The sequence below is a fragment of the Diuraphis noxia genome, unplaced genomic scaffold (assembly GCF_037042655.1).
Source record: "Diuraphis noxia isolate RWA-SAM2 unplaced genomic scaffold, SU_Dnox_SAM2 contig0002, whole genome shotgun sequence".
In the NCBI taxonomy this organism is placed as follows: domain Eukaryota; kingdom Metazoa; phylum Arthropoda; class Insecta; order Hemiptera; family Aphididae; genus Diuraphis; species Diuraphis noxia.
The window spans coordinates 68,714,796-68,727,191 of NW_028301712.1; the positions used below are offsets into that span (position 1 = coordinate 68,714,796).

At 27.4% G+C, this 12,396-nt stretch overlaps 1 protein-coding gene across 1 annotated transcript; it reads right to left on the bottom strand.

The window, feature by feature from the left end:
• Positions 1-5,970: 5,970 nt before the first annotated feature.
• Positions 5,971-7,588, bottom strand: LOC149058847 (uncharacterized). Its single transcript, XM_089220324.1, has 2 exons — positions 7,512-7,588; positions 5,971-7,438 (listed from the first exon to the last, which is right to left on the bottom strand). The coding sequence occupies exons 1-2, from the start codon at positions 7,521-7,523 to the stop codon at positions 6,140-6,142; spliced, it is 1,311 nt and encodes a 436-aa protein (XP_089076450.1). The 5' UTR covers positions 7,524-7,588; the 3' UTR covers positions 5,971-6,139.
• Between the last annotated feature and the right edge of the window lie 4,808 nt (positions 7,589-12,396).

Sequence of the window (12,396 nt, forward strand, 5' to 3'; positions counted from 1 at the left end):
CGACAGAACGGCTTCCGGAGATATAGAAGTACTTCTAATACACTACACGACATCCAAGATGAAATACATTCAACTCTCGATGCAAAACATATGATGGGCCTCATAGCCCTCGACATATCAAAAGCATACGATACCACGTTTCGCCCTCGTATTCTTAAAACACTGTCAAACTTCATCTCTAACGGTAATTTATTTAACTTTGTAAAGAACTTCCTTACTGACAGAACCTTCCAAGTGAAGTGCAATGAAAAGCTATCAAAATTATATGTTCAAACGAATGGTGTGCCTCAAGGATCTACACTGTCAGTCACGTTGTTCCTATTAGCGATTAATGATATACCACAAGTTATACATTCTCCTGTAAAGTGCACACTATTCGCCGACGACTTCAATATCTTCTGTAGAGGCATCAATCCGATTAGGACTACAAACTACCTGCAGGAAGCAATATCAGCACTACAAGCCTGGACACTTATTTCCGGTTTCTCTTTTTCAGTTGAAAAGTCCCAATGCATTTTCTTCACAAACAAAAGAAATATTGGCAATAGCACCATATCAATGTACAATATCCCCATCCCAATAAAAAAATCCATCAAAATATTAGGCGTTCTGTTCGATTCAAGAAACACGTGGATACCTCATCTCAAGTCTATCCGAAAAGACTCGCTTATAAGAATGAATACCCTAAAATGTCTGGCACACAAGTCATGGGGAAGTCACTCATCTAGTTTATTACAAATATACAAAGCACTCATTCTTTCTAGGCTCGAATATAATTCCTTCCTATTTATAAATGCTAGAACATCGGCACTCAAAACGATCGATACTGTACACAACACAGGGCTAAGGCTTGTCACCGGAGCATATCGCTCTAGCCCCATTCCCAGTGTGCTTAACACAGCCGGTGTAGCCCCACTTTACATCAGGAGAGTTCAAAGCTCCATGCTATTAGCAGCCAGACGCTCCCAAAACAATCTCAATGTTTCGAAACAGATCACAAACGCCCTAAAAGACATCCCATTCCCACATCTTGACGTTATCAAAAACGAAAATTTACAGTCACCACCTTGGTTATTAAAAAACTACGTGAACAGTGAACTTAGTTCATTCTCGAAGAAAGACACCTTGCCCTTAATTTACAATCAACAACTCCATTCAATCATTGACGATCTTCACGACTACACCAAAATTTACACTGACGGCTCTAAAATGGAAAATGGAGTTGGAGCAGCGGTAGTACTCCATGACCACGTCAGCATGCTGAGACTACCAAACTTTAGCTCAATTTACACAGCTGAGGCAGTGGCAATCTCCTTTGCCCTGGACCTCATTAAAACAACACACACACATAAAGCAGTAATCCTAAGCGACTCACTAAGCACGTTAAGAAGTATCGATAACCCCATCACCCCAAATGAGATCACCAGGAAAATACATAACCAACTCAACGATCTTACACAGTCAGGCCACTCAATCACTCTGATTTGGATTCCTAGCCACAATCAAATCTCGGGTAATGAAAGAGCTGACGAAAAAGCTCGTCAAGCATTAACCTCCCCTGACGCTATTAAACTCAACTGTTTTACCTTAAACGACGCCAGATCCTTATCAAAAACAATTGCAAACAATTTATGGCTACGGGAATGGAAACAAGGCGCCTCTAAACTTAACCAAATCAAAAACACCATTCACACATGGCATTCCCCACCTGATTTTTCAAGAAAGATGGAAGTCTCCATAAATAGAATGCGCATAGGACACACGCAGCTAACTCACCAGTACTTGATGAAGAAAGAAGACCCACCCATTTGCGCCAGTTGTGGTACACCTCTATCTATCAAACACATCGTATCTGAATGCCGTTCCTTCGAATCGGACAAACGAGAAGCTGGAGTATCAAATATTATATCGGAAGCCCTCCACCCAGACAACATTAGCCGCATGATGTCCTTTTTAATCAAGACCAACCTAATTAATAAACTATAATCTATTATGTTGTAATATGTGTAATATGTGTAATGTTTTTGTAAATAATGTAAATAGTGTATACAACAATTATCATTAACAATGTGAACTATGTCAGCCAATGGCCTCCGCAGCCGAGGCTTATTTCTAATAAAAAAAAAAAAAAAAAATTAGTTTCATTTCAAAAATTAGGCCATTGGCCATTGAATTTTTTTGTTCGGATTTATTAACATTAAGCAGGTATATACGGTCACTATAATGAACAGAAACATATAAATAAAAATGAAATTCGGAGTTTTTCAAATTTGGTATATATTACAATCTAAAACAAAATAATATATATCATAATGAAGGTAGTTTTATATTATTTAACTTTCGCTGGAATTTAGAAATTATTAAATTCCTACTATATTTTCATTATTTTCTATGCACTGAAGACGGAATCATTAAAATTGTCTGAGTTTACTGACGATTGTATAATATTGGAACAATTCACGAGGGAAAGTATTTTATATTTAATATAATATTATGGTTCTGATACACATTTTTTTCATGTCTAAATGTACCCGTCATCTATTATAAATATTTTTATTTTTTATCGGTCTTGTATTAATTTATGTTACACAATAAGTTGTATAGTCCAATAAAAATACGTAATACATTTTACATGGGTAACCTACATACATTTCGATAACACACAACAAATATCATGTTCATGTAATGGTTCAAATTAATTTAACACATTATTCAAATAATAATAATATGTGTTCATTTTGAATATTAAAATACATTTTTTATAACGATATAAAATTCAAATTTTCATAATATTTAAATATAAAACAAAGTAACTCAATACAATTTTTATAAAATTATTATTAGAAATAAAATTGTGTTAAATAAATAATTTTGTAGTTTAAAATATTAATAATCTATTAGTTGTATTTTGTCACATAGAAAGTTGATATATAATTCATAATAAAATTAAAATACCATTTATTTTATATGAAGATCCTTTCACGCGTATAAACTAATGCTATAAAAAAAATAATTGTTAATATATAAATATAATACCTACAACAAAATTATATTTTTATATTTTGAGTTAACATTTTGATGATCATTTAAATATACAATTGTATTCTCCTTTACAATAGTTATAATTTAAAAATTTCAATACAGAAAAATTAAAGTTATTTCAACTTAATAATGAATATAAATAAACATAGTATACCGAGACTATGATGTGAAATACGAAAAAAGCAATTTTAACAATGAAATATGAATCGATTGTGGCCAAAATTGTTATTCTTTAGACTTTTTCATATTATATGAGATATACACTCTGAAAAGAATTATATTATGTGACATATATCATATAAATCCATATTTTTCAATAGTAGGTATAAGAATAGGATAACGTCAGATTGCAATACATTTCATATCACACTACAATATTTAGGTATTGAAAACAGACATTAATTTATTTGGTGTATCTCAATTTTAAATTGCCACTCATCAATAAAATATATCTAAAAATTATTAGTTAATTTTCATTATTTTACGAGGGGCACATATCTAAATAAATACATTTTTATATTTTTTAAATAATATTATAAGGCATATTTTATATTATTATATTATTTACAAGAAATTTAACATGTAATTATATTTATAAATTCTTATACAATAAAAGACTGAAATCTACTATGTATATGAATATGCATTTTTTGTAAGTATCAATCAAACTGAAGGAAAATATCTGGAAAACTATGTAGAGAATAATAATTTTGTTTTTATGTTCTTTCGTGAATATGTGAGAATAATTTTTAGTCCTAGAAAGTACCTATTAATTTAGTCGTTTGTTAATTATTTTCAATAAAATATGTAACATGTATTACCTATGGCCTATGGACCTACCTGTCCTACTTATATAAATACCTATATGATAAAAGACTGAATTTAAATCAAATATTAATTTGCAGACTTTTTTCCATGAGACGTTCTTATTGGGGACTTTTTTTCCAAATTTCAGTTTATATAATATTAATTATCATAATATTGTGTGTACTTAAGTACCTGCTTAATATTAAAAATATTATAATCATATTTTATATAATATTGATAGGTAATAGTAAAATTTAAAAAACCGATATTATGGTGAATTATAAGTTTGTTTTCCCACTAAATAAAAAAAGTCATCAGTTTATCTGAAGTTAAGCATCAGCGTTATCTTGGATGTATTAAATTGATTTTACTATATTATTTTCTAATATATTTTTATTATAATATATTAATAATAATTAAGGTATGTATTTAATTTGGTCATATAATATAATATTATACTTTTAACTTTAGGTGATAACTTATTTCGTGAAAAGAAACTTAATTCAGCTGTCACTTCATGGCTTTCTGACAAGTTGATAGCTATGTATTTCATGAACCAATTATTGATCAAAACAATTATTATAATAGAGCATAATATCAGAAATATATTTAATTTGGCTTTACTAAGTAATATATTATTATTATTATTTAACTATATTAAAAAAATGTTATAGATGAAAACAGTAACTGTTATTTGTTGGACGAAAACCTTCATTATCCTCTACAAGTTGTTCAAATTGACCAAAGTAACTGTTATAATAATGAAATTAATAATTTAAATAATAGTGATATTCAATGATTTGTTTTAAAGTATGACGTTTTATTTTTATTTTTATTATTTTATTATAACAATACTAAACCAAGATGGTTATACATTTTTATTTTTTGTCTAAAAAAAGTCTTATTTTCAAAATATGTATATTTTATTTTTATTTTATTTTTACTATGTTTTAAATGAAAAGTTGTTAAATTTTTTCGTTCTTATTTTTACTTTTATAAACACTGCTAAATTAAATATTGTTTATTGTTTATTTTTATATTTAACTGGAATACAGTGTATTTTTACAATTACCTTAATTCGTAAAAATTGTAAATTATTCAATAAAATATTATAATTTTTACTCATATTACAAATTACAACAATTCATTTTACAATTTAATATCAATATAATTTATAATATAATATTTTTAAAATAATCAAAATTTACATAAAGATCAATTGGTTCCAAGTCATTGTGTGATTGAGCAAAGCGAGTCCAAAATGTTTCATTTAAATTGTAAAATAAACAATATTATAGGTTAGTTACAATTTAAAGGAAAAATATTTATCTTATAGAGAATAAAGAACCTATAATTTAAAACAAACCTGGTTGGTATAATCATTATTTACACAAGCCATTTAAGTAAAATGAAGATAGTTGAAATTGTTTTGGATCTCCTGAAAAGTTGCAATTATGAACGAGTACCTTTCTGCCCCTCAGGTACAGAATTATCAATGTGAAAATGTATAAAATAGTTTTCATATGTATAATTCATATTTTATTATATTATAAGTATATACTATATTAAAGATATTATAAACTTATAGTTTAATATCAAAGGTTCTATTTAAAAAATACTATATAAAAACTAACATTTTATGTTAAAGATTATATTTAAATATAATACTTATATAATTACATAAAAAATTACGTATTTACTACCATAAAATTCATATTAAATTAGAATTAGTGGTTAGAATCTCTGTCTTAAGATATTGTAGACAGCCTAACATAAATATTGTAAAGTATATGCGATTAATTGATTTCACTGTTTGGAAAAAACTTAAATTAAAGTAATTAAATATTCAATAATATATTACATTAACCTCTGTATTCAGGAACACACACTAGTACACTACCAATTTAAAAGGTTATAAACCATACATTTTTTCACGGAAAGAACACATTTTCATATCAAATTAATATTAAAACTTTAGGTGAATTGAAAACAAGTAAATTATTTATTAAAATTTATTTTTAAAACCAAATAAACAATGAACAATTTAATAAATAATTTTTTTTTTAATGGAAAATTCAAGCAAACACAATAAGCACATTGCAAAGTGAAAACCTGCCAGCTCATGTGCGCGGAAATGTTACCGAAAATAAATACCAACTCAATATGATAAAAAAAAACATGTTGAAATACAAATACTATAGTAATAATAATAAATAATATGACATACTCTCGTGTAATCACGTTAACGATTACACTGAATATACTGCACTATCGCGCGTGTGCGTGACTTCTAAGCGATGACTCTGAGGTTGCTGTTGGCAACTTTGCGTTGTTGTTGCAATGTTGGTGTTGGTTCTGTTTTGTAGACCACCGTTTCTCTCAACGGGGTTGGTGTGGTTGATATGACGAATCCTGACGACGATTGGTTTGTAGCTGACTGTTGGAAGCGTGGCTGCTCGGTGACGATGACCTGTCCGGTGGGCACGGTGTAGTACTGTTGTGGGATGGTGGCGTACAGGGATTTCGGTTGGGCGGCAGCGGCGGCGGCGGCGGCGTTTGAGTAATTTACTGGACCGACGGCAGGGGCAGTGGTTGATTTTTGGATGTATTGATACCTGGGTGCTGGACCGCCGAATCGTTGTCCGTATTCTTGTTTACCTTGATCTGGAACGGCATACTGTTGTCTGTATACCTGTTGAGCTGGGGCGACAAATTCTTTTTGAGCTTGAATAAGTGCGGCGAATTGTTGTTTGGACTCCAGTTGAGCTTGTGCAAGGTCGGCGAACAGTTGTTTGTACTCTAGTTGAGCCTGTGTTGGGGCGGCAAATTGTTGTTTTAGTTCTTGTTGAGCCTCATTAAGAGCAGCATACTGTTGTTTGAACTCTTTTTGAGCTTGTGCAAGGGCAGAAAATTGTTGTTTATACTCTTCTTGAGCTTGTGCAAGCACGGCGAACTGCTGTTTCAATTCTTTTTGAGCTTCAACTGGTGCAGCGAACTGTTGTTTCAGTTCTTGTTGAGTCTGGCTGAGAACGGTGAACTGCTGTTTGTACTCCCGTTGAGCTTGTTCAAGAGCAGCGAATTGTTGTTTATACTCTTGTTGAGCTTGAGCGATAGTGGCTAAAGGTTGATTTTTGTAGTCTTGTTGAGCCTGAGTTGGGGTGGCGGCTGGGATGATTGTAGGTAAGGCGGCTGAGTACGAATCCTTTGTGATTAATATTTGAGGTTCGACCGACTGTTGAGTGGCTGGCTTGTAGTACTGTTGACTATCTTGGTTGTCACGGTAAGAGTTTGGCGCATTGATCGAGTACTGCACTCCACTGTTCTCGAAAGCTGACGGGTATGATTGAGCTAAATTTTGTTGTTGTACACCATCTTGGTAAGACTGTGCTTGTTGTTGAGAGACTTCCAAGTTTGAAGACAATAATTTCTCAGATTGATTTTCGATGTCCTCAAATTTGTTTTTTGCCTGTTGTACAGCTGCTGACGACCCCTGGAAGTATCCCTGTGACATGGTGGACGGCAAGTATTGTGACGGTAAACCAGTGTTTAGTTGCACAAAAGCGAGCACTACAAGCCCGACTGTGAACATCTGTTGGTGGAAAAAAATATTAGTATTTTTGAACACAAATATTTTAGTAAAAATGAATTTTTTCAACACTTACCATGTATGCCATTTTTCGAGCGTTTTTGTAAGTCTCCGGTGTATATGTCTATATGTAGTATTTATGTTCTTTGAAGCTCGATCGAAGACAACTGATACATTTTACGAACACGAATAAGGTTTATATATGTTCATACTTCATGGTAATATCATAGTGAATTCTATCGGGAGGGACCTAATTGATAATTAACAGTTTTTGTTAATTATATAGCTACGTGTTAACTAATAATATATGGAGGCATAATTCGTATTGTGTATTTTAATAATATATTGATATCGTATTATCGTAAAATCAAATTGTCCGTCAATACTTTTTTTATTTATATAGGTAGGCATTTTTTTTTTATTACCTCGATTTTTATTAACAGCAATAGTATCAGCTAATAAACATAAACGAAATAATTTATAAATAATCATGTACCGACTGCATTTTGAGACTTTTATTATAGGGTATTCGAAACATCTACATTATGATTTTAATTCGGTTTTTAAAAATATTTAATGTATAGTGCATATGAATGCAATTTATTGTTTAATATTTTCTTCTATTATTTTTCTATGATTCTTGTTGAACATAATGTTATTAATAATTATTATAATTTATTAACTACCTATAATAATCAAAGCTTAAACTTTGGGTTTAGTTGATTTCAAATCTTTAATAAAAAAAAAAATGTGGGTAAGTTACTTCTGCACTAATCAACATCATATTTAATAATGTAAAAGACGCATTTAGATTAATAAGTTTTTATTTGCAGGTTATTAATTTATGTATTATCAATATTTACAAAATTTTTATACTTCGTACATTATTGTTGTTAATATTAATTGTTGGGCTTTTTAAAAATACCCAATAATTTATTATAATGTGTAGATTTTTGTGAATACAATTTATAAAAAATCGATACAACTACTTTTGAAGTACATGAAATTCAAAACATACATACATAAAATTTTATAATAAATATAAATAGATCATAATATATGAAATATATATAGACTTTATTATAGCCATGAATAAATACAATAAATACATTATTTTACGAAAATAATTACTAATATTTTAAAGTTAGCAAATAGTTCAAACAGTATTAGTTAGAATAATAAAATATTAAATTTTATTTATTGTATGGTGAAATTAACTTCAGAACATTACGTATGAATTCTAAAATGTTTATGTAAATTTAGTTTATAAATATTTAATATAATATTATGATATTTCTATACATATTTTTTTATGTTTAAATGTAATCGTTATACATTTTAAATCATTTAAAAAATATTTTTTCTAATCTTTAGATCAGATTAATAAGCTACACATTAAATTGTATAGTTAAAGTAAATTACATAATATTTACCTATGGTTAAAAAGAAAGTTTAAACCAGTAGGTCCAACAAATTTCAATTAGACAAAATAAATGACATGCAACAGTTCACATTAATTAATCATTTGTACTATAATGTGTTCATTTTGAATATTGAAATACATTTGTTGTAATGATAGTGAATTCCTCATGTTAACTATTATTTTGTTATGTTAATTATTATTGAGTTATTTACAAAATTGAAATTGACATGATAAATATAAAATCAAGTAATTCCATACAATTTTTATTAGAGATATTACGAACTGTTCGATTTAACCGAACGGAACTGGAAATTTCAAATAATCGAACCGAACCAAATATCTAATAGTTCCGTTCGATTATCGAACCAGAGAAATAAAAATAAAAGTCGATGGAGTAACGGCTAAAATTATAAATTATTATTAAATAATTAATAATTAATAGATTAATATATATTAGTTGTTTAATGTTTGCTTGTTTTAAATATTGATGTTTTTCGCTTTTTCTTATCAGTTATCATCATACTAATAATTAAAAATTAAAAATCTCATGCATAATAATTATTAACTAGGTATTAAAGTATTTAAAGTATTTAAGTAAATAGTAGTAAAATGTTTATTCCATAATTCTGAGGTATGGTGGCTAAATGATAAATAAATAAATAAATAAATAAATATTAGATAAAATAATATCCAATTTAACTTTTAATGTTCGATTCGAGTTCGATAAAATATTTAAAGAGTTCGGTTCGGTTCGGGTTCGATTAAAAGTGTGTAGGTTCGGATCTGTTCGAGTTCGTTAATTTAAAGAAAATTTCGATTCGGGTTCGGTTCGACCTTAAATATTATGGTTCGTAACATCTCTAATTTTTATAAAATACTACAATCTGAACAAATTTAATTATAATAATAAATTGAAATTAAAATACTATTTTAGGGCTTTAGATAAGCTAAAAATAGTATGATCGAAATAATTAAATCCTATTATTGTTTTTGTTCAAAGATATTATAGTGGTTCTTGAATACAAAATAAAAGACTAGATAGTTATATAACATATAATTTGAATGTTATTATAATAATAATAATAATAGCTAGGATATCACTGAGATTCATACAATATAAACAAAAATTTGATGTTTATTTTAGATTTTTAATGTCCATAGCTTCTTACAGATTATGTACGTAATTCATAAATTTAAATTGTATTCGTAAATGAATATTGTTTAAAAAAAATATGATTAAAAAAAATTAAATCTATTATATGTTTGTAGTACATACTACATAGTGAACTGTACTGTACACTACTACTACATGATATAATATCGTAACTACTTATAACAATATATTTCATATAAATTAATTTTATCGAGTATGTAAAAAATTAATAATCTGTTATAAGTAATTCTATTTTGTCACATAGAAAGAAGATATACCTAATTTAATATTTATGATAAAGCTATAATACCATTTATTCTTTTTATTAAGATCTTTTCGCAGTATGTAAGAATCTGATACTGCGCAAAAATAAATTTTTTTAGAATACATTAAAAAAATTAAATTATTGATTTAGGCTTATCATTTTAATGATTATTTAAATATAAAATTGTATCATCATTTAAAATAGTATTACTTATAAATTTCAATATAAAAAAATTATAGTTTTAATAATATTGAATAATGAATAAAAACAAATGTAATAATACATTAAAATATGAAATACTTAAATATTCAAAATGTAAAATATAAGTAAAAAAAATTTTTATATTTCAAGAATAAAAAACGAATAGGAGTTAACATTTTTATTTTTTCAGATATTCTCGTATCATATACACTCTACAAAGAATTCTATCATGTCACAGATTTCATGTAAATCTATATTTACAAAAATTTGAAAACAAAATAATTGTCAGATTTAAATATATTTTATAATCACACTATGATATTTAAGTACCTACTGAGAAACTAATATTGTCTACCTATTATGTTATGAATTATTTATGGTCTCTCGATTTTTAAATGACTTATTCAGAAATATATCAAACGATTATTATTTCATTGGCAATTAACTTTAAAAGTCATAAAATACAAAACAATAATAAATATGAATCAAAATTAAAATTAAAATGTAATAACCAATACATATTATTTATATATTTATATATATATTTTTTTTGTTTGGAATAAACTCAAAAAAGGTTTGACCGATTTGACTGATTTTTTTGTTATCATCAGAACAGTTTTAATTAATATGAAAATAAAATTTTAGAAAAATCCACCAGAAAATCAGGAAATTTGTGTTTAATATAATGTATAACACTTTCGTACCACGATGTATGCCGTATGCGTGTAGTAGAAAGCATTCAAGATGATCGATGAAATGTTTTAAGTTTTGAACACCATTACACTACATATTTAAAAAAAACTGTTAAGTCGTAGATTTCACTTTGCTTTACATTAGGTTACAAGTGGGTTACTGTAATGGATGGAATTAAATTTGAATCCAATGATATTATATCATTGACCATTGTATACGAAAAATGACTGAGCAGAGACAGATAAACTGTCTAGGATATATTATACATTATTAAAAATTTTCAATTCTTAAATTCTAAAAGTCGCTTAAATGTTTTGAAAATTTTACCATATCTAAGTAAGGCTAATATAAGTAAACACAACCCAAATTTCAAGTTTTTACAAATGTTCTTAACCTAATTACAAAAAAAAAAAAAACTCAAAATTAAAATGTCTATAAATAATTCAAAAATGGCTAAAATTTCTGAACTTTGAACAGTAGGAATAAAATCCAAAATACAATAAAAAGATCTCTTGTCACTCTGCTGTAGAGTAGGTTAAAAGTAGGTTACTGTAATGATTGATATTAAATTTTAACTCAATGATATAATATCATTTTATACAAAAAACTGTTCTGAGTGAAGACGGTTTGTCAGTCTAGGATATTTTATCCTATATTAATTATATTATTATTAAAAAAAAAAAAAAAAAAAAATGTAGATATCTATAAAATACATTCAAATAAATTAAATCTGATTCATTATGTTGCCGACTCACTCAGTCATTTATAGTATTTACAATATACTAGGTATAAAGTATAAAATATCAATATAAATCATTGACGAAATTAACTGATTAGCTATTATCATAAATTAGAAGTAGAAAGTATGCTCTAGAGATTTAAACTACCCACAAATAATATTTTTCAATCACAACAATATAACTAAAATTTTTACTCTAAGTAGAATTTGTATTCTTGGTTATTTCACATGTAATTTCATCCAAATTTGAACTTAATATATATATTTTTTTTTAACTGTGTTTGTATGGATTTTAGATTTTTCTTGTTGCAGAGTTCAATCAATACTTACGTGAAACATTGTTTTAAATTTTTAAACAGTATTGATTCCCTTCAAATGACGTGTCGTCACAAATATCTTGATCGCATATTTCTGGTTGAATAATAATTATTATACACGTATTAATTAAATAATATAACATTTATACTATTATTAATTCATTATTGTG